General features: G+C 56.9%; 1 protein-coding gene across 1 annotated transcript in view; it reads left to right on the top strand.

Annotated features, from left to right (window-relative positions):
- Positions 1 to 19400, top strand: part of RET (ret proto-oncogene) — a 45016-nt gene extending 25616 nt beyond the window's left edge. Inside the window, exons 4-20 of the mRNA XM_058671560.1 lie at positions 897 to 1138; positions 1925 to 2120; positions 4128 to 4327; positions 5800 to 6058; positions 6895 to 7020; positions 7290 to 7400; positions 7808 to 7927; positions 8186 to 8442; positions 9797 to 9944; positions 11005 to 11112; positions 11652 to 11866; positions 11955 to 12077; positions 13117 to 13187; positions 14843 to 14980; positions 15720 to 15819; positions 16912 to 17059; positions 18203 to 19400. Coding sequence (XP_058527543.1) covers positions 897 to 1138; positions 1925 to 2120; positions 4128 to 4327; positions 5800 to 6058; positions 6895 to 7020; positions 7290 to 7400; positions 7808 to 7927; positions 8186 to 8442; positions 9797 to 9944; positions 11005 to 11112; positions 11652 to 11866; positions 11955 to 12077; positions 13117 to 13187; positions 14843 to 14980; positions 15720 to 15819; positions 16912 to 17059; positions 18203 to 18360 — 2720 coding nt within the window. The 3' untranslated portion in view covers positions 18361 to 19400. The remainder of the gene's footprint in view (positions 1 to 896; positions 1139 to 1924; positions 2121 to 4127; positions 4328 to 5799; positions 6059 to 6894; positions 7021 to 7289; positions 7401 to 7807; positions 7928 to 8185; positions 8443 to 9796; positions 9945 to 11004; positions 11113 to 11651; positions 11867 to 11954; positions 12078 to 13116; positions 13188 to 14842; positions 14981 to 15719; positions 15820 to 16911; positions 17060 to 18202) is intronic.
- Positions 19401 to 21708: the final 2308 nt, after the last annotated feature.

Below are 21708 nucleotides of genomic sequence, written 5' to 3' on the forward strand. Positions count from 1 at the left end.
CACAGGTTGCTTCCAGATTTTTTTTTAAAAGATTGATTTTTATTTATTTGAAAGGGAGATTTCCATAGAAGGGAGAAACAGATGTTCCATCACTGCTTAATTCCCCAGAGGGCTGCCACACGCAGAGAACGGACAGGCCAAAGCCAGGAGCCAGGAGCTTCCTCTGGGTCTCCCAAATGCGTGGCCAGAACCCAAGCACTGTGGTCATCTTCCACTGTTTTCCCAGCTGCATTAGCAGGGGACTGGATGGGAAGTGGAACAGCCAGGACTGGAACCTGTACCCATATGGGATGCCAGATTCGCAGGTGGAATCTATAGCCCTGGCCCCATACCGATATTCTTAAAGGTTCCCAAGGGGGAACCTGGCACAACAGCTCAACTGGATAATCCTCAGCCTCGGAGCTCAGGAATCCCACATGGGTGTCAGTTTGTGCCCCGGCTCCTCCACTTTCCATCCAGCTCCTTGCCTGTGGCCTGGGATGACAGTCAAGGATGTTCCAAAAAAAGCCTTGGGACCCTGCACCCGTGTGGGAGGACCGGTAAGAGGCTTCTGTCTCCTGGCTTCGGATCAGCTGAGCTCTGACTGTTGCGGCCGCTTAGAGAGTAAACCAGCGGACAAAAGATTATTCTGTCTCTTCTCTCTGTAAATCTGTGGTTTCCTATATATATATTTTTTAATGTTCCTAAGATTTCCTCATGCGATCCAGCCAATGCCTAGAACTGGGTCCTTGGGGTCAGGTAGCTGAAGGCAGGCCACCCTCCGGTACAGTGTATTTCTTGGGTGATGAGGTCTGAGCACCTCCGCGAGCACACAGCACCGCAGGACTTTGTGGCACTGGACTTTGCAGAGCGTCCAGCGGCCGGTGGCCTCTGAGCCCTGTGTGCGTGCTGTGCAGGTGAGAACGGACCCTTCCGCTGCGCCCCGGACAGTCTGGAGGTGAGCACGCTGTGGGCCCTGGACCGGGAACAGCGGGAGAAGTACGAGCTGGTGGCCAAGTGTACGATGCGCAGCATGGAGCGTGAGGAGGAGGTGATGGTGCCCTTCTCCGTGAGCGTCTACGACGAGGACGACTCTCCGCCCACCGCCCCCGGAGGCCTGGACACCGCTGATGCCATAGTGGAATACAAGCGCAAGGAGGTGATACTGCCTGCCCTGCTGGCCTCTTGCGTGTCCCTCTGCAGCTGATTCCCTGGTCTGTGTATTCCCCTGTGCCCGATTTGAGAGCCTGGGCATGCGCCCAAGTCTGTGTACGCCTGTGCTGTGCGCTGTCTGCCAGCGGCCGGCCAGGGAGCAGGAGGCTTTGAGGCTCCGGGTTAGAAGCCACCAGGAACTGGAGAGCTGTAGGCAGGCCTATCTCACAGGGGCCCCCCTGTGCGGGAATGACTTTCCTGGTATTTGCAGTCTCCCCACTGCGCAGGTGCAGTGTGACCGCCACCTGCTGGGTCTTGAGCCATTCTGCAGCCACTCCAGCCTGCTAGGAGGGGGTCTCTGTGTTGTCTGCCAGATGCGGGTTTGGTGGGGGTGGGAAAGAAAGGCCATCCTGGAGGGGCAAAGGCTAAGTGAGCCCCTCTTCTGGGTGCAGAAGAGGAAGTGGTGGCCTGAGAAAGCCTAGGTGCCCCTCTGCTAAGGAACACCCAGAGGAAGGCACTGTGGCCGCACTCTTGCTTGTGACCTTGAACTGACCTTGACACTGGGAGGTCCAGCTTCAAGAGAACAGTGAGAGTGCTAGCCTGCACCACGGACCCATTGCCTTTGAGGGAAGTCGCGTCTACGACACCGGGGACTGGGCCAAGCTGACAGGTGGCCCCGTGAGGACTAGCACCCAGGGCAGCTCTGTGCATCTGTGTGGGGCTGGGCCAGGTCCCTGGCTCTAGGTCTGGGGTCCCTGCAGGCAGTCTGACTGCCGCCTTCTGCCACCCCTAGGGCACCGTGGTAGCCTTGCTGCGGGTCTTTGACGCCGATGTGGTGCCGGCATCCAGGGAGCTGGTGAGGCGGTACACCAGCACGCTGCTGCCCGGGGACCCCTGGGCCCAGCAGACATTCCGTGTGGAGCATTTTCCCAACGAGACCCTGATTCCGGTCAACGATACCTTCGTGCGAGCCACCATGCACGACTACAGTAAGTGGCCCGTGGCTCCCGGGCAGGCCCTTGCCTGCAGCTCACGCCCTGCCTACCCTTCCTGTGTCCTGCACTTGGCCTTGGCCACGTTGCTGGGTTTTCACAGCCTGACCTCCTCGCAGACTGTTTGGCAGACCCCCTCCCCAGCAGGGCCCCACACACTGCCAGGGTCATTGCTGCTGGAATGCCCACATCTCTGGGGCCTTCTGCAGCCCCGGCTCCTGCTGTTTAGCACTGAGCTGGCCCGAGTGCAGGGACCATGGCCCCCACCCTCTGCAGCTCTGTGCCACCCAAATCCCAAGTCTGGCGGTGCTGAGGTGGGTGTTGGCTGGCTGGGTGAGCCATTCTGTCGATTCCCACCTCTGTGTCCTGGGGCCACTTCCAAATAAACCACTGGCCCTTGGGCTCTGCTTACAGGGGTGCAGGGTGAGGGGCACCTTACACCCCACTGCCTGTACTTCAGTCTCCCAGGTGCCCATCCCATAAAACCTTCCAAGGCCTCCACCTGCCCCATGGCTCCCTTGGTGAGCCCAGAATATGCCAGAGCTGACCTCCACCATTCCATCTCTGCTAACCTCCCCCGCAGCTGCGGTTCACGGCAGGTGCACGGCAGGTGCGTGAGAGCCTTGGGGTTCGCTGGAGTGGCAGGGTTCTGGGGAGAACTCTGGCGCCTTTTTCCCAGAGCCTTGGTGCTGGCACAGCTTCTGTTGCCTTGTGCCCACACACCACATGCACAGCTTGTCCACACAGTCATTCCACACACACACACACACACACACAGACACACACACAGCCTGTAGTTATACACAGCTTGCCCGCACACAACCTGTGGTTACACACAGACTGTAGCTACATACGGCCTGCTCACACACATCACACACACAGCCTGCCCACACATACACCACACACACACACACAGCATGTCCACATATACCACATACATAGTCTGTCTACACAACACACATACAATCTGCCCACCACACACACACACACACACACACTCCTGTCCACACCGCATAGACACAGCGTGCCCACATACACACACTGTCCACACACAAACCACACACGCAGCCTGCTCACACAGCCTGCATTCCCCCACACATAGCCTGCCCACACACACAGCATGTCCACACCACACCACACAGATACTGCCTGACCACACACACAGCCTGTCCACGCACACACCACACACATAGCCTGTACACACATATCACACACACAGCCTGCATTCCCCACACACACACACCTGTACACACATATACCACACACAGCCTGCCCACACACCACACACAGCCTGTCGAAACACACACACACCACACAGTCTGCTCACACATACCACACACATACACACACAGCCTGTCCATACACACACCACACACACATAGCCTGCCCATACACACACCACACACACATAGCCTGCCCACACACACACCACACACACAGTCTGCTCACACATACCACACACATATACACACAGCCTGTCCATACACACACACACCACACACATGGCCTGCCCACACACACATAACCTGCAGGTAACACACACCTCACACATCCCACATCTACACACCCTTTAGATGACCTGCACATAGCACATGCCCCAAAATGCACAGTCCCCACAGCATACAGGAACGCATCATACAATACACAGACACACCATATACAAACCACACAGAACACACGCCATACAGGAGCCTGCACCATATAGAAATAAAACAGACAGGGTATACACGCATCACACAGACACCACACATCCTTACTATAGCATACACCGTATCCCTCACACACTGCAAGCAAGCCACTGTATCCCAGGAACTCAGTCCCCTTACCATGCACACACAGGTATCCCCCTGCGTGCTCCCCGTTGAGCTCTCTCCTTGGAGCCGACTGCCCCACCCCAGGCATGTGACCAACAGGTGTCTTCACAAGTGATGGGCTGTGCCTCTTGAAGGAGACGAGCCAGCCAGCCCCCACAGCTGGGTCCTCACTGTCACACTCCCTGCACAGGACTGGTTCTCAACCGCAGTGTCCCCATCTCCGAGAGCCGCACCTTGCAGCTGGCCGTACTGGTCAACGACTCGGACTTCCAGGGCCCGGGGGCCGGCGTCCTCCTCCTGCACTTCAATGTGTCTGTACTGCCTGTCAGTCTGCACCTGCCTAAAACCTACTCCTTCTCTGTGAGCAGAAGGGCCCGCCGTTATGCACAGGTGAGTCCTGCCTGCCTGCCCACCTAGGGGGCCAGTGCGGGTCCCACATGGGAGTGGGAATGGGTGACACTCCCCCCATCTGAGATCGGTGACCCAGGAGTCTGGGAGATCTCCCAGCAGGCAGGGCCAGATAGAGACTCTCAGTGCCCTGCTCGCCCTCCCACTCTTGATGTGAGCACAGCCTGGGATAAATCAGCCCCTGTCCGTGGGGATTGGCTCTACACAAACATAGTCACGTGACACTCACACTCGCGGCACAGCCTTCCAAGTCAGGACACACAGATTGACCCAAAGTTGACAACCTTTTTCTTTATCTAAATTCAGTTGATTTGAGACAGGGAGAGAGATCTTGGATCCATTAGGTCCATTCACCAAAAGCCCACAACCACAGAGCTGGGCCTGTCTGAAGCCAGGGTCCCAGAACTCCTGGGCCAACCTGAGCCTATTTGGTTCGCATATGGTGTGTTTGTGTGCTGTGTCAATGCATTTCTGTATGGTGTGGGGACGTGTGGTATGCGCATGTTCTCTACAAAGTGTGTGTGTGCAAAACATCCAGACCTCCATCCAGGCTCGCCAGGTGCTCAGTAGCAGGAAGCTGGAGTTAGAAGCAGAGCCAGATGCTAAACCAGAACTTGAACCCAGGCCTTCTAATAGGCCATGTGGACATTGCTAAGCAGCGTCTGATTGCTCTTCCAAGTTCCCACCCCACCCACAAACTCTTTGAAACCGGCTGCCCATCCCTCTCCTTTAATGGGGGCAGTGAGAGGCCAGGGTAAGGGGATGACATTCTAGAAAGATCTAGTGTACGGAGTTAGGCTGGACAGAGCAGTTGCTGTGGAGATGGGCTGCTGTGTGGTGAGCCTTACTCTGATCTCTTAAGACAGGAGTTAAGGACTTTGGCCAGTTTGGGTTTTCTTAATTTGAAATACAAAGTTCTCACATGTGTTTGGTTTACTCCCAAAATGTCAGGAGCCAGGTCTCCTGTGTGGATGGCAGGGGCCCAGGTTCTTGAGCCGACTCCCAGAGTGTGGTATGCATTAGCCATACTTGACCCCAAGCCCTCCAGCTGCTGTCCAAGTTGTACCTTAACTGCTGCACCAAATCCAGCCTGTCCCACCTAACTGCCTTGGACCAAGTAGGGCTCAGTTAGAACTGGCTGTGTGCTGGTGGGCAGGGCAGGGCCTCTGGCCTGGGCTCTTGGTGCAACCCCAGGAGAGATACAAAGAATTCCCCTCCCAGGCCTAAGGCTCAGTGTCCCCACAAGAAGAGGGCCCCTGGCTCCCAGGATTCCCAGCCAAAGCCTGTAGCGTAGGCTGGCCTACAGAGCTCCGACCGACCCAAACAGCGAGTGGTGCCCTTGCCTCCAACACCCAGGTCAGGGCCTGGCCAGGTGAGTGGGTGCCAGGCTCTCAGGGGAGCTGCTGAGCCAAGCTGGGGACCCTGCAGTAGCTGAGTATTCCTTGTGTCCCCAGATTGGCAAGCTGTGCGTGGAGCACTGCCGAGAACTGAGTGGCGTCCAAGTCGAATACAAGCTGCAGCCCGCCAGCGCCAACTGCAGCGCCCTGGGAGTGGTAGCCTCGGCCGAGGACACCTCAGGGACCGTGTTTGTTCACGACGCAGAGCTCCTGCGGCAGCCCGAGTGTGCTGAGCTCCAGTACCTCGTGCTGGCCACTGACCAGCAGACCGGCCAGCAGACGCAGGCCCTGCTGCTCGTCACCGTGGAGGGGATTTGTGAGTGCTGTGCTTCGTGGAGGGCCGGGGCAGGGGTCGGTCCCACCTCTTTCTGGTGTCCACCACTCCCAACCCAAGGCTCCTTTCCTCCCAATGAGAGTGGCAGTTACGCCCGCCAAGCATAGCCTGGTGTGACCATGTAGCAGATAAAGGTCATTGCTCCCTCATCACTGCCATGCACATACAACTGGTTTAGAACAGCTGCAGGACCAAGCACAGGACCCAGGAAACAGCTAGAGTGCCAGGTAAAGGGCGAGCCATCCACTGGGGCCAACCGAGCGTTCCTCAGCCAAACTGGAAATCCAGGAGGCTCGATGATCTAGAACTTGGCTGAGCATCAGTGCAGCACCACAAGTGGAAAATTCCACACCTGACCTCACAGGATGAATCCGCTGAGAACACAGGGATAGGCACATGAATTGCTATACAAATGCTATGCACCTCCAGACGGTGTGTGGACCAGCAGAGGTTCCACCTGTGTGTAGGTTAGGGCCCCACTCCGAGGGTCCTCACTAGGTAAATACAAAATGTGCTTACATGCAATGTGCTTCTCAGTGAGGGAGCTTGGAGCCATATAAGCATGTCCAGTGTCCAATGGACAGAGCAGCCTGTGAGCGACTGCACACAGCACATGGCCATTTCGCTGCTCTCCTCTCTGGATGTGTTTCATGCCCTGTTGCCAAGTCTGGCTACCCTCATGTCCCTTCATCCTTCCTGCCCCCTGGGAGCTGCTCCTGGTACCCTGGCCTTGACCTCTGTGTCTGTCTTGGGGTGCTGGCTGGGTACTCGGTTCCGTCCGGCTCCCCTCCCCATGACTGCCATTCTGTCACTCCTAGACATGGCCGAGGAGGTAGGCTGCCCCTTGTCTTGTGCAGTCAGCAAGAGGCGGCCCGAGTGTGAGGAGTGCGGTGGCCTGGGCTCCCTGATGGGCAGGTGTGAGTGGCGACAGGGAGACGGGAAAGGTAGGCCACACCCCCACCCCACACCGGCCTGTGGAGGGTGAGGACTGTGGGACACGCAGAGCCCCCTCACAATGCAGGGGACAGAGGCTGGGGATGGTACTAACAGGGCAAGGGCCTTCACCTCCCAGAGGCACCTGACTGGGATAAACTGGAATGGATATGGTTTGTCCCAGGTCCCACTGTCAGCCTTATCCAGGGCCCCACCCACCTGTGGTCCCCTGTGTTCGGGGGTCTGAACGGGCTGACGGCCACCATGTTTCCTGTTGCAGGAATCAGCAGGAACTTCTCCACCTGCTCCCCCAGCATCAAGACCTGCCCCGACGGCCACTGTGACGCGGTGGAGAGCAAGGATCCTCACATATGCCCCCAGGATTGCCTGCGTAAGCGGTGCCTCAGCCCACAGGGTGTGGGGGTCTGCTGGGAGCAGAGACTACGGCCCCAACCCCTGTTTGAGCCAGGGCACCCGGATCCAGCAGACCCACCCCCAAAACAGATCCCAGCAACCTGTCTGCCCGTCCCCGGGTGGTGGTAGTGATGGGCCGGCCAGGGGCAGCCCCCACCCAAACGGCTTGCCCACTCAGGGGCCTCCCCTTCTGGCTGAGAAGCACCCAGATGTTAGTAGGAGGACGTGGGCAGTCTGGGTTCCATGACTGGCGAGGCAAGGGGAGTGGGTGGGGGTCAGTATGGGACCCTGTGGGCCTCTGAGCTAGCCAATGTGAGGTAGGGGAAGGGGGCTCTCTGAGGTCACGCTGGAGGCTGAGGGGGCTATGTGCATGTGTGTCCTCAGGGGGCAGCATCGTCGGGGGTCATGAGCGCGGGCAGCCCCTGGGCATCCGAGCCGGCTATGGCATCTGCAACTGCTTCCCCAAGGAGAAGAAGTGCTTTTGTGAGCCCGAGGACAGCCAGGGTGAGCTCCCCCAAGCCCCACCCCCAGGGCCTGGTAGGGCCTCAGCCCCATTCCATCCCATCTCAAGTCGCTGTGTCCCTGCCCATCCAGGTCCAAAGGAACCCAAATAGCAGACCCTGAGACAGAGGCATGCAGGCGGTGCCATGTTGGGCTCTGTCGCTGCAGTGCTGGTGGCCAGGGCGGGGAGCACAGGCCTCCCCCTCGGCCGGCCCCACCAGGCTGCTGAAGCCCACTGTGTCTGCCCCACCCCTGCTGCAGACCCACTGTGTGAGGAGCTGTGCCGCACGGTGATCGCCGCCGCTGTCCTCTTCTCCTTCCTCGTCTCCGTCCTGCTGTCCACCTTCTGCATCCACCGCTACCACAAGCATGCACACAAGCCGCCCATCGCCTCGGCCGAGATGACCTTCTGCAGGCCCGCCCAGGCCTTCCCTGTCAGTTACTCCTCATCCGGGGCCCGCCGGCCCTCGCTCGACTCTATGGAGAACCAAGTGTCCGTGAACACCTTCAAGATGCCGGTGAGGGGCCCTGCAGGGTGGAACCCATTAGAGGAAGAACATCCCAGTGCTAAGGAGAGTGGCCAGACAGAGGCTGCAAGGGCTTAGGGAGTCTGTATCATCGGGGACCCCCGAGCTGAGCTGGGATGCTGTGTTCTAGCTTCTGTTGGCTGGGGAGAGACACTGCCTCCATGTAGGCAGAGCTGGGGCTCAGCCAGGGTGTTGGCAGCAGTGGAGGCTGGGGGCCCACATGGCACAGAAGGAGGTTTGGAGCTCTGTGATCCCCAGTGCTCTTGCCCTGGGCAGCCCCAAGCCTGCAGGTCAGCGTGTGCTGGCTAGGCCTCCCTGGATCCCTGGCAGGTGTCCCGGGAGTTGGAAGCTCAGAGAGCCACAAGGGTGTTGTGTGGCACGAGGAGGACCAAGAGACATGGGCAGGAAGCCTGGGACAGCTAGGCCTGGGAAAGGGTGGCTGTGTCTAGGGCCTCAGCTGGGGCCTGATTTGGATGACACCCAGCTATCAGCACACGCGTGGGCCAAGGAGGCCTTCCTTGGTGTGGTCAATGTCACAGTCTTCTCCCTGAGCTATGCCTTGTGCAAGCCCAGCAGGGTTATGGTGAGGTGGGGCTTCTGTGGGTAGAGAAGTGCAACCCTCGGCTGAGTCAACTCCGGAGTCCAGGGTGACGCCCTCAGGCTGCACTTGGCCCTGCTGAGTCTGAGCACATGGTGAGGGGTGGACTTCCGAGTTTCAGGCTCAAGTCTGTGTCGCCCGCACATGCACAGGGTTAGCTTGAGTCCATGTGTCTAGGAGAGGGGTTCCAACGCCACCTGCTGGGATGGACCCAGCTTGCTGACCCAGTCTGGAGCAGCTGAGTCAGAGTTCAAGCACATGGGGCTGGGGCCTGAAAGGCATCCAAGAAGGCTAGGAGTGGAGCCCGAGTTGTGGATGGCACTTTGGCAGGAGGGCCCAAGGTGGGATACCGGCCAGAGGCCGAGCAGGGGGCTGCAATCAGGGCAGGTGGGATGGGCAGCTGGGACAGCCAGAGCCTGGCCAGGAGCTGGGGGCTGGGGCAGGCACGGAGTGTCCTGGGCCCCTTCCTTTGCAGGGACCTGGGTGTCCACAGCCCTGGCAGTGCCTGATACCGAGGGAAAAAGCTGTGCTATTGCATGAACACACTCAGGTACCAGGCAGACCTTGAATCCTCATTTGAGACAAGGTCACATGGATCCTGAGTAGCCAAGTGGCCACAACTGCTGTCCTCAGGCCCTGCCCAGCCTGGCACCATTGTCAGCGACGCAGCAGTGCCAGCCCTCTGCATGGTGGGACGGGCCTCCTTCCTTCACACTTTTCCACTCTGCTCCTCCAACTCCCATGTAGGTGGATCCCAAGTGGGAATTCCCACGGAAGAACCTAGTTCTTGGGAAGACACTGGGAGAAGGCGAGTTTGGGAAGGTGGTCAAGGCGACAGCTTTCCGGCTGAAGGGCAGAGCTGGCTACACCACGGTGGCTGTGAAGATGCTAAAAGGTAACCCAGTGCACCTGTGGGGGCCGCCAGGGTTGGGGAGGCCCTTACCCCCCAGTGGGACCTGCCCGTGTTGGGCCAGTGTCCTGAGGCACTGAAGGCTAATACCCTGCCAAGCTACTTTCAAAAAGCCTCTTGGTAGGAGGCTGCTGGCCGCTACCCCATTCATTCCTCCCAGCCAGTGTCCCTTGGGACCTGATGCCCACCCCTATCCTGACCCCTGCAGGCCCTCCCCACACCCAGGTGATCCCTGTGAATACGGCCAATCCCGCTAGAAGCTGGCTCTGAGTGGGCTTGTGCCAACCTGCCTGCAGGTGAGCAGGCGTCTGAGCGGCGGCTCTGGCTACACTGGCGACCCATCCTTGGCTCTCTGTCCTGAGGGCCTGGTGGCAGCTGGGTTGTGCAGCCATGAACATGGGTGACCTGTGTACTCCATGCACAGGTTACTCGGTCATTCATGGAAGCTGGATTACACATTGCAGCACAGGGTGCTTCCCCCACACGCTGTAACAGCGGAGCCCAACGCTGGGCACAGCCTGAGCTGCCCTTTGCTTCCAAACAAGTTCCTAGGACAGAGGTGGCAGCTGGCATGGAAGGCAGGGGCATGGGGCGATTGTCCAAGACATATCCTTTTGAGTCTCAGGAGACCTGCAGGTGTAGGCACACAACAGGAACTTGAAAGCACAGCTGTGACCACCCCAGGACGGGTATGCTGGGCATCCCCTTCCACAGAGACCATCGTCTTCATGGGTGCAGGCAGGCTCTTCTAAGACTAGGCGGTTCATTTTAAAGTCCCAAGCTGACATCTGGGATGGAGCTAACTGGTTGATCTCGGGCTGGGCTCTTGGCACATTGGAGACCCAGCCGTGGGTGATGTCCCCCTGGCAGGTGTGCAGGGACATCAGGCTGTCCCCTTACCTTTCCAGCAGCTGCCCAGACAGGAAGGCCTGGAAGGCGTCCTTGGGACACAAAGACACCTGCTCTCCTGGAGCAGACAAGTATGCATAGGCCTCTGGGTGACTCTAACAGCCCTTGGCAATGCGCGGTTTGTTCTGTATTTCAGAGAATGCCTCCAACAGCGAGCTACGGGACCTCCAGTCGGAGTTCAACCTCCTGAAGCAAGTCAACCACCCCCACGTCATCAAGCTGCATGGTGCCTGCAGCCAGGATGGTAAAACAGCCCCTTGGAGGTGGGACAAGGGGTGGGATTACCTGGCAGCCACTGCCATTGTCCTCTCTTGCCCTCTCCCCCATTCTTTCTCCTCCTGGGAAGCCTGGGCTTCCAGTTGCAGCCCCAGCCTGGAGCATGTTGGGGGAACGCATTGAGAGAACAGTAGTAGGCACTGTGGTTGGGTGTGCAGCCCTTGCAGCCACTGGGAGAAGGGGAGGGCTCAGGTCTGCTAAAGCCAGGCCAGGTTCAAGCTTGAGCCACTGAATCCCTGCAGCCAGCCACGCTGGACTAAGGTTGCAGGAAAGCCCTGGACATACCTAGCAGCAGGCAGCCACTTTACACTATGGTGTTTAGTGAGCTGATATCTACATGGGCAGCCCAAGGCCTGGGACAAGTGACAAGAGATGGGTCTTGCAGATCTTCAGGTTCCCCTCTGGCTGCTCTCCCAGAACTATCCACAGCCTCCTGATATCCCCCACTCCCTGGAAGCCCCCAGCTGGCCCACCCTCACACCCCCAGGTCCCTGTCTGTATCCCCAGGGCCATTACTGCTCATCGTGGAGTACGCCAAATATGGCTCCCTGCGCGGCTTCCTCCGGGACAGCCGCAAGGTGGGGCCTGGCTACGTGGGTGGCGGAGGCGGCCGCAACTCGGGCTCCCTGGACCACCCGGACGAGCGGGCCCTGACCATGGGCGACCTAATCTCCTTCGCCTGGCAGATCTCACGAGGCATGCAGTACCTGGCCGAGATGAAGGTGGGTGCCTCAGTGGCCAGGTTGCTCCCAGTCCAGTTCCCTGCCTAGCACTCCAGCCTGAGGCTCCCTGCCATCTTCTCCCTTGTAGCTGGTGCATCGGGACCTGGCCGCCAGAAACATCCTGGTGGCTGAGGGGCGGAAGATGAAGATCTCGGACTTTGGGCTGTCCCGGGATGTTTATGAGGAAGATTCCTATGTGAAGAGGAGCAAGGTACCGGTCATGGGCTATGCCACCTGTACCTGCCGTGGGATGGGATGGAGTCGGGGAGGGGTAACAACATGTCCAAGCCCTCTGTCCTGAGTCCCGAGAACCTGTTATCTCTGTGGCTTTTCGGTCCCCACAGGGCCCTCAGGGCCTGACTACTGTCCCCTTCGAAGGCCACCTGCTGCTGGAGAAGTCATGCCTACTCTCCAGGCCCTCTGGGTCTCCATGGCTCCTGGCAGCTTGTAGCTTATTCATTGTAGGAATGAAGCAGTGGCCTACTTTTACATGGAGGGGCTTCCAGGCAGGTCTGGGACCCCTAAGAGCCGACTTTAACCTCTTCCTACTCCCCAAAACAAGAAAAGCACAATTGGTCCATGCTACAATTGATCTTTGCCCTATGGGGTAGAGAGAAAGGAGATGCGAGTCATGATGGGAGAACCATAGAAGGGGTCATCCAGGGTGGCCTGTTGACAGGTGAAGTGGGCAGGTACCAGGCCCCTACACTAAGTCCCCCTGCCTGCTGGACACTGCCCCAGTGGAAGGACCTAGGGAACCCTTGAAGGGAAGAAAGCTTCAGTGGGTGTTGGGTTGAAGTCCCCAAGATGTGTTTTTTTTTTTTTTTTTTTTAATGGATCAGTCAGAGGAAAAAGCTGCTTCTCAAGTTGCATTGGGAAGTTGCATTTTGGGGGGACTTGGGAAGCAGGTCCAGCCCTCCTGTGGGGATGGGGCACTCCCTGGGATCCCATAAAGGGAGCTCCACCCAGCCACACGCCTTGTGAACGAGGGATGCTTTCACTTCCTGTGGACAGCATCAGGGGTCTCTGGCTATGGGTCTCCCTAACAGGCATCCACGCAGGCCTGCTCCAGGCCACCTTGGTCCCCACCTTCCTTGGGTTCGGTTTCTGGCAGGGATGTGGGCACTGGCTGGGGCCTCAGTCTGGCCTGAGGTTTAGCCTGGAGCACTGGCCTCAGCTCACTAGGGAACAGATGCTGGCTGCCAACACCTCATCATGACCTATTTGCCTGTCTCTGTACCCCCGTTCAGGGCCGGATTCCAGTCAAATGGATGGCAATCGAGTCCCTTTTTGACCATATCTACACCACGCAAAGTGATGTGTGAGTGCAGGTGCTACCTTCCTGGGCTGGTGGGGAATGTGATGTCTGTGCGCCGCCGGCCCTGGGCCCCCTTCTAAAATGCCAGCATCTGGGGAGCCCTGAGCTGAGGAGCCTTCTTTCGTCCGCTGAGCAAGGCCTGGCCTGGGCAGCACAGTGTTTGAGAGAAGGGGCGGGTAGCCAGTTCCTTCCCATCTGGGTTTCTGGATGGCCTGGCCAGTTTCCCTTCTGTGGGTCTCCTGGTGGCCCTCTATTCAGACCCAGCTATCTCTCTGGCTGACTTTGTCCCTGCTTCCAAGAAGGGCTTGCGGAGGACTCTGAGTCTGCCCAGACCTGGCCTTGAGTGTGTCCATGCCCATTCTTCTCCAAAGTGGGAGCCAAAATGTGTTCAGCTGGGTTTAATCCAAGCCACAGTGACCTTTACAGACAGACCACCCATGTTCTAGAATGTTCTACACTCCCCAGACAGGTATGTCTCCAATGATAAGGGTCAACTGTGAAAAGGCAGTTCCTAGGCAACTTTTATAAAGCATTGGTTTACTTATTTGAAAGTTAGGGTTGCAGAGTCAGAGATTTTACATCTACTGCTTGACTCTGAAGTATGGCCATAACTGCCAGGGCTGAGCCAGGCCAAAGCCAGGAATCAGGAGCTTCTCCTGGGTCTCCCATGTGTGTAGGGTACTTGGGCCAGCTTCTGCTGCTTTCCTAGGTTCATTAGCAGGGAGCTGGGCCAGACGTGGAGCAGGTAGAACTCGAACTGGTGCCCATGTGGGATACCAATGTTGCCAGTGGAGGCATCATTCACTATGATGCAGTGCAACCTCCTGAAGCAATTTTTAAATAATTTATTTGCTAAAGAGAGGGAGAGATCTTCCAACCTATTGATTCACTCCCCAGATGGCCATAGTGGCTGTTGGGGCTTGTGCAGATCAAAACTAGGAGCCCAGAACTCCATCCAGGCCTCCCACATGGGTGGCAGAGACCCAAGCACGAGGACCATCTTCCACTGCCTTCCCAGGTGTGTTAACAGGAAGCACAATAGCTGGGGCTCAAACCTTTGCTCTAATTCGGGATGTTGGCACACCAATTGGTAGTTTAGCCATGGCACCACGACGCTGGCCCCAGTTCTTCAGTAATTTTAAGAAGAGTTTTCTGATGACATAAGTTGACTAATGTGGGACAGTTGGAGACTGCTAAGACCACTAAGGAGACTACAAGTTGGCTGGGTCACACTGCCCATCACAGGGCTGGCCTGCGAACTTATTAGGTGTGGTTTACCACCATAAGCAGGTTCGTGTGATATCATCTGCTCTGTGATAGCATTTTGTTAGCACTCCACAGATTAATGTATAGAACATGGTGAAGCACACAGAAAGGGAGGGGAGGGGATGGTGCAGGGACCCCCAGACCTATTAGTGAGGTCCTCATCCCTTCTGCTGCCACCTGTCCCTTTTGTGGGTGTGGCTGTTGACCTGAAAGCAGGTTGGCCTGTGTTCCAGCATCCCAGAGGTTGGGGGCAGCCTGGCAGACCCACTGCTGCCACCTGCAGCCATCTGTACGGCCAGACCAAGGAGTGGATGAGGCAGCAGCAGCTGCAGGAGTGGGTGAATGGCTGGGCTCCCCAGGTGAGCTGCTCACCACCTGCCTGCTCGCTGCAGATGGTCCTTTGGTGTCCTGCTGTGGGAAATCGTGACCCTGGGGGGCAACCCCTACCCTGGGATTCCACCTGAGCGACTCTTCAACCTCCTGAGGACTGGCCACCGCATGGAGAGGCCAGACAACTGCAGCGAAGAGATGTGAGTGGGGTTTACCTTACCAGGCCTGAGTCTCCAGCATTGGCATCCAGGGCTTTGGTGGGGAGGGGACATGGGCACCCATTCTACCTGTCATTCCAGGGTAGCTTAGGTGAGCTGAGTGGCTGGGAGTGGCAGGGCAGAGGTCAGAGAGCCACCCTTGGGTGTGGCCATGGACACTGGCGTGCCCCTGGAGGAATATCTGGGCGCAGACACTAGTGCACTGTGAGCTCAGGGCCTCCTGGGGTGGAGGTGCTTGGGAAGGGGCAGGTGACTGAGAGTGGCCAGGGCCACATGCTGGGCAGCGGCTGGGTAGAGCTGGACAGGAACAGCCTGGGTCCAAAGCCTTCCCACTTCACACCCTGGCATCTGGCTCAGAGGGTTCTGGGGATGCAGAATAGAGGAAGTAGATCCTATCATCCAGGGGCAGGGACACTGGAACATTCATTCTGTGGTATGTGCCTGGCTCAGGGTGAGGTGGAGCTTGCACGGCGAGGAGGCACTGCCTCCCTGGGCAGCTGTACTGACCAGTACCCAGCCATCACAGTGAGTGTGGCATCCCATGTCTGGATGTGGGGAGTAAGAATCTGAGAAGCAAGGTGAGCCTCAAGGGTGCTGCAGGTTCCCTGTGTCCCTGAGATCCTGAGATGGCAGAGATGTACTGTTGGCCTTGGGTGCTGGGTGTGGCTGCCATCATGCTGGTGCCATGGGGCAGTGACCAACCTGTGCTCTCCTGTACCAGGTACCGCCTGATGCTGCAGTGCTGGAAGCAGGAGCCCGACAAGAGGCCGGTGTTTGGCGACATCAGCAAAGACCTGGAGAAGATGATGGTCAAGAGCAGAGTGAGTGCCCGGCTCATTCCCACAGGTGGAGCATGAGGAGACGGACAGGAAGAGATGTTGTATCCACTGCTCCATTCCCTAGATGGCCACGGCAGCCAGCGCTGAGCCAGGATTAGAAACCAGGAATCTGGAACGCCATATGGGTCTGCCTTGGACAGGCAGGATGGCAGAGGCCCAAGCACTCTGCCACTTTCTCAGGCGCATTAGCAGGGAGCTGGATCTGAAGTAGAGTAGCTGAGAGTCGAACTCTGGGCCCATATGGGATTCCAGCTCACTCCATTGTGCCACAGCACCAGCCCCAGAGTCCATGTCAGCTCTTGCGGTGCCTTGAATGCAAGTAGACAAGACTGTCCTGGCGGGAGAGGGGGGTCAGTGCGCTCTAGGGCCGGGGAGTAGCAGATCCACATGAGATGTGTCTGCGCGATACAGTGCACTTGGAGTTTAATCAAACATCACTTCTAAGGCCGGAGCCTGTGAGAGCTGGCTGGACTCAGGCGACGTGGCCTAACAGCCAGGAGGCAGCGCACAAGGGGGCTTCCTGTGCACATTTCTCCAAGCAGGCACAGGCTGGTGGGACCTGGTAGCCGCACCCTGGGCACCTCCCTGAGTGGTATGTTTTTGTAGTGGCGGGAGGAGAGGAGGGTTAAGCTGAGAAGTGGCTGGCAGGTGAGGCAGCTGCTCAGCCTCTGCTGACTGTTGCAGGGAGCTTCCTTCAGGGCCGCAGGCACCTCCCCTGACAAGGGCCTGACATGCCTGGCTGGCCTGGGGCACCCTGGTGCTATGCAGCACCTGCTACTGCCCAGATCCTGGAGAGCACTGCCTCTCAGCTCTGTAGAAACAGAGGCCAACTCAGTTATGCCCAGGGGCAAGAATGAGGTCCCAGTCAGAGCAGGACCAGGCAAGGCAGGAGCCTGGGGACTCAGCCAGCCTCCCAGCATGCGGGGATCTGTACCACAAAGCAGCCGGGACACAGGCATGTGAAGTGGGGACACAGCCAGGGCCTGGGCTCTGCCCGATGGGGTGTGTCCTGCAGTGGTACCACGGCCAGGGTGACTGGCCCACATGTGTGCTCTCTCTTCCTCTCTCCCGCAGGACTACCTGGACCTAGCCGCATCCACACCATCTGACTCACTGCTCTATGATGACGGCCTCTCGGAAGAGGAGACGCCCCTGGTGGACTGTAACAATGCTCCCCTCCCTCGCGCCCTCCCCTCCACATGGATTGAAAACAAACTCTATGGTAGAATTTCCCATGCATTTACTAGATTCTAGCAGCGCTGTGGCCCTCTGCCCTGTCCCCTTTGCTGTCTGTAATGCTTCCCTCTACCAAGTGTTTCTGACCGCAACAACATCTCTCTATTTGTAAATGTCTGACTTTGCATCCGGTTTACATGCAGGCATTTTTTTGCAACTCTGTTGTTTTTGTTTTTTTTCTTTCTTTCTAAGAGGATGTGAAAACAGGCCTCCTTTATGCACCGTTCAGCAGCTTGGGATGATTAAAACAAGAGCAATCAGGCTCTGGGGAGGTTGAGGAAAACATCAAGAGAGTCGTGTGCAGGCTAGAAGGGGGAAGCGAGGTCCCACTCCCTCCACTGGGCTGCTCTGCAGCAAGTGGGCACCTGTCAGAGTCTGGGTGGGTGGGGATGAGGCAGAGGACAGTGAGAGGACAGCCCCCCGAACTGCTGTTTTCACATCCTTTGCCTTCCCCTCCCTACGTCATGATGACTGTCACTCATGAAGCCAGTGCTAGAAGCTGGAGCAAACGTGGTCTGTGGTGCCGTGGTGTTGCAATGGACAGTAAATCCGGTTCTTGCCAAAACTCCTCCTTTGGTCTCCGATGAAATCCGTTCACATTTTCCCCGTCTCCTAATGCCATCACGGACCGTTTTGAAATGTTGGAGCTGCGAGCCATTTCTCCGGACCGTTCCTTCCGCATCCCCTTCCCCACCCCACCCCCACTCTGAGTGCTCACCCCCTTTGGCGCGAATGATGCTGGGAAGCGGGGGGGCTGGCCCGTGTGCGCCCCCCTGGTGGGGATGGTCCTCTCTGTTGCAGGCTCGGACAACCAGCCAGTAGGCTTCTTTGTGTCACAGAACGTTCTAGAAGACGTTCCCCCCTACCCTGAGTTATTTTTAGAAATTTCTATACAAATTAAACAGATCAAATATGCCTCCGATTTAAGAGCCGGAAGCTCCAGAAAGTCAAACTCATGTGCCCTGAATCCAACAGCGTTTTGGGACCCCGGTGCACAGACCCACTAGCCATTGTCCCAGAGACCGCGAGTTCGGTTTGAGCATCTGAGGGAGTTTTGCCAAGGCCTTACTGTCTGCACATGGAGTGTGGAGGCTTCGGTGCAGAGCGAATGATGTGTTTTCATTTTTAGGCATGTCAGACCCGAACTGGCCCGGAGAGAGTCCTGTACCACTCACGAGAACCGCTGGCACTAACCCTGGGTTCCCAAGATATGCAAATGATAGTGTATATGCTAACTGGATGGTTTCACCCGCAGCAGCCAAACTAACGGACGCCTTTGATAGTTAACGGTAGCTCTGGGAAAGGTAACGGACTCGCCAGGGGAAGAACCGTGCTCACAGCGGCAAGTCCACCGGCCCCCACCACCACCCCGCTGCTCCTGTGCACACCACACTGGCCAAGCCAAGTCCACACCCCAAGGTGGCAGGCTTGCTCCCGGGAGTTGGCGTTGCTGGTTGTCAAGGTGGTGTGTGCCCCAGTCGCCGAGGACTTTGCCCTTGCAGCAGACATGGTGGCTAAGTAGTCCCAAGCACCCTGTTGGTTTGTGTCCCTCTGTGAATGCCACGTGCAATGTGTCCCCCTCATGGGTCTGCCGCTCGCCCCCTTGTCTGAGACATTGTACCTGAATTCTTGGGGTTTCTCTGGTTGTTGCCAAACAAAGCAACGGGGATTAGACAGGAAGCACATACGCACACAGCAGGGGTGTACAACGAGGCCGGAAGGAATGAGCCGTCCTTGTTCAGGCCGAGAGCCTGGTGGCACTAGCTGATGATGTGCCCCTTGCCACAGCTGGAGGGACACCAGGGGACCCTCTGGAAGGGGTTGGGGGAAGGGTGTAGCATTTGAGGTCCTGAGAACAGCTCTTCCTTTTTTACGAAACAACATGTAACCTTTCCTTAGGAAGGTGTTTGGTTTTTATCCTGATTCCAATGGTTCTTAGATTTAGCACAATGGAAGAAGAGTCGTGGCCACCTCACCGGTGTAGAAGAGGCGTGCGAGAAGAGGGTTCCCGTCCCTGCTGGGCCCGCCGTATCATCCTCACACATTCAGTCCCCAGTGACCACTGTCCCCAGGTGAGGTGAGGTGAGGCAGGAGACAGGATGCAGAGAGGGCCGGGGGCTGGCAGTGGGGTTAAGGTGTGTGGCAGAGGTGGTCTGCAGTCCCAGATTTACAGGTGTCTCTCAACTGCAGGGCTGCCACCAGCCTGCCCCTCCACCAACACGGCAGCAGCCAGCTTGTGTTCTGCGTTTGAAGACCCATGCACAGGGGTCGTATCCACTTCCTGGCGAAGGGACAGTTCATCTGATGGGAGCCCAGCCTGCTCCCACTCTGGGGATGTCCTAACGTGGCGGGGGGGGGGGGATGGCGTCTTGGCTCTTATAGAGCTCATGTGACCACAGGCTTGCGGGCCAGCCCTCCCTGTGCTTGCCGATGGATGCCAATAGAGCACAGTGCTCCTGCTGTCCTCCCATTCTGCCCGTGTCGCCTCCGGAAACTCAGACTTGTCTCCGCTGCTAGTTTGCGGTCCCATGCGTTGCTGGGTAACTTGACGGAAAGCACCAGCAGCCCTGGTGGCTCGGTGGGGCCCTGTCACTGCAGGAGGCTGCCAGAATATCACCTGGTCCTCAGACTCCCAGCACTGTGGCAGCCTCAGCGATAGTGGCTTCACAAGCACTTCACAAAAGCAGGACTGTGTGGCGAGGAAGCGAGGTGAGGCAGCCTTAGAGTGCGTGTGCGCGCGCACGACCGGACAAGTGCTTCTTGGACGTGTAGAACCTGGCTTTAGTTTGAGCCATCTTTTCAGATACACTGTGATTCTGGTTCTTTTGAAAATTCCCGTAGTCAGGGGCAAGTGAGTATGTAGATGTGCTTCACGGTGGTTTTACTAAACGAAAGCACACGTAGAGACACGCTCTTGGTGTGTTTAACATGCCTAGGTAGTCCCCACAATGGCTGCAGCAGGTTCACCCCCAGCCAGGTGAGAAGTCTGGGTCTTCGCAGCTGACTCGGCGATTGGAATGAACCTGTGACTAACACGCCAGCCATCTGATCCTGAGTTAGAAAGATACCCATTGGAGTGGTCCCCAGGAGATGGGATTTTCATTTACCTATATGCAGAAGTTGCTAAGTATCGAGTATTATTGAGTGCTACGTAGTAATCTATCCATTATGGAGATTTGTAACAAACCAGTTATGAAGTTACTAAATCATACCGTGTTAATTTGTTTTTGTAATCAAGGTGACTAAGAGTAATTTCAGTTGTGTAAATAAAATGATGCCGTATCAAGTGTGTGAACTTTCTTTTCTCTTTCACTTCTTCATCGCAAACTTCGGATTTCTCATGCTAAAGTTTCCATTCAAGAATTAAAATGTCACCGGGGGGCTCTGACTTAAGTAGCCACTGGGGGAATCTGTCGTGGTCAAGGGCTTGTCCCCAAGCACTGCACAGGGAGAGGTCCCATGAGAAGGACTGTCCATCTGCCAGCTGCGCTGTCACGGGAATTCCTTCAGCCACTCTCTGTACAGTAAAACAGCGGTCAATACCAAGCCCAGGTGTTTGCAGTTCTCCAGCAAGTTGCGTACTGTCGACTGTTGAGAAGTTTTCCATGAAATTATTTGGAAAGACAGAGATGTGTAGAGAGAATTTCTATACACTAGTTCAATCCCTACACAGACATGATGGCCAGGAGTAGGCTTAGCCAAAATTGGGAGCTGGGAACATAGTCCCAGTAACTGGCACAAATTCTGTTGCAAGAGCCATCACTGCTGCCTACCAGGCTGTGCATTAACAGGGAGCTGGAGTCAGGAACTGGGGCAGGAGGTATCGAAGCAAACCCAGTACCCCATCATGGAACACAAGCAGTGTCCCCTGGGCCAAATGATTGGCCCTCATCTGGTTTTTGATTGTGTTGAGGAAGGAGATGCAGTTGGACCAGAAGGAATGGAAGATGTGTTTGTGATGAATGAAGCTCCATGAGCAGTGAGAGGGAAAGCATGGACCCAAGTCCCAGGGAGCCTAACTCGGTTGCTGCCTCTGGGTATGCCAGGACCCCTTCCCACAGCGCCTGGGTAAGAGTAGCTGCATCATGTGGCCAACACTGCTTGTGGCCACCATTCATCTGCGGGATTGCAGTGCTCTGGACACAGAGCAGACACAGGCTTGTGTATGCATCACCCCATGGCTGCCCCCAGCCAACAAAGCTTCCCCTGTCCCCTTGTGCATACCTCTGTGTGGCTTCCACAGAGTCTTCAGGCAAACCTTCGCTGTGCTTGGGTAACCCTGCTGCAGTTTCTAACAGATCCGCGCTCTGCATTTTGCATCTCGGGGACCAGTTGCCTTGCTGCAGCCTCTACTTTGGAATGTTTACTAGCAGCCAAGGCTGACGCCTGCTGGTGCCAAAAAGCCATTTATTTTTTACCCAAGGACAGACTTTTCATTAGGCATATATGTGTGTCTATTTTTTGTACTTCGTTTTGTCCAGAAACAGCACATTTCTCTGCCCACCATGAAGCCAGCTAATATTTGGGTGAGGATCTGGCTGACTGTGTCTCAAGAGCAGAATGAATACTTGCCAGAAGTTCAGAATAGACTCCAGGCTAAAGCATCCCCGGTTCCCCAACCGCTGCCCCAGGCAG

Source organism: Ochotona princeps, chromosome 13, assembly GCF_030435755.1.
Source record: "Ochotona princeps isolate mOchPri1 chromosome 13, mOchPri1.hap1, whole genome shotgun sequence".
Lineage (NCBI taxonomy): Eukaryota > Metazoa > Chordata > Mammalia > Lagomorpha > Ochotonidae > Ochotona > Ochotona princeps.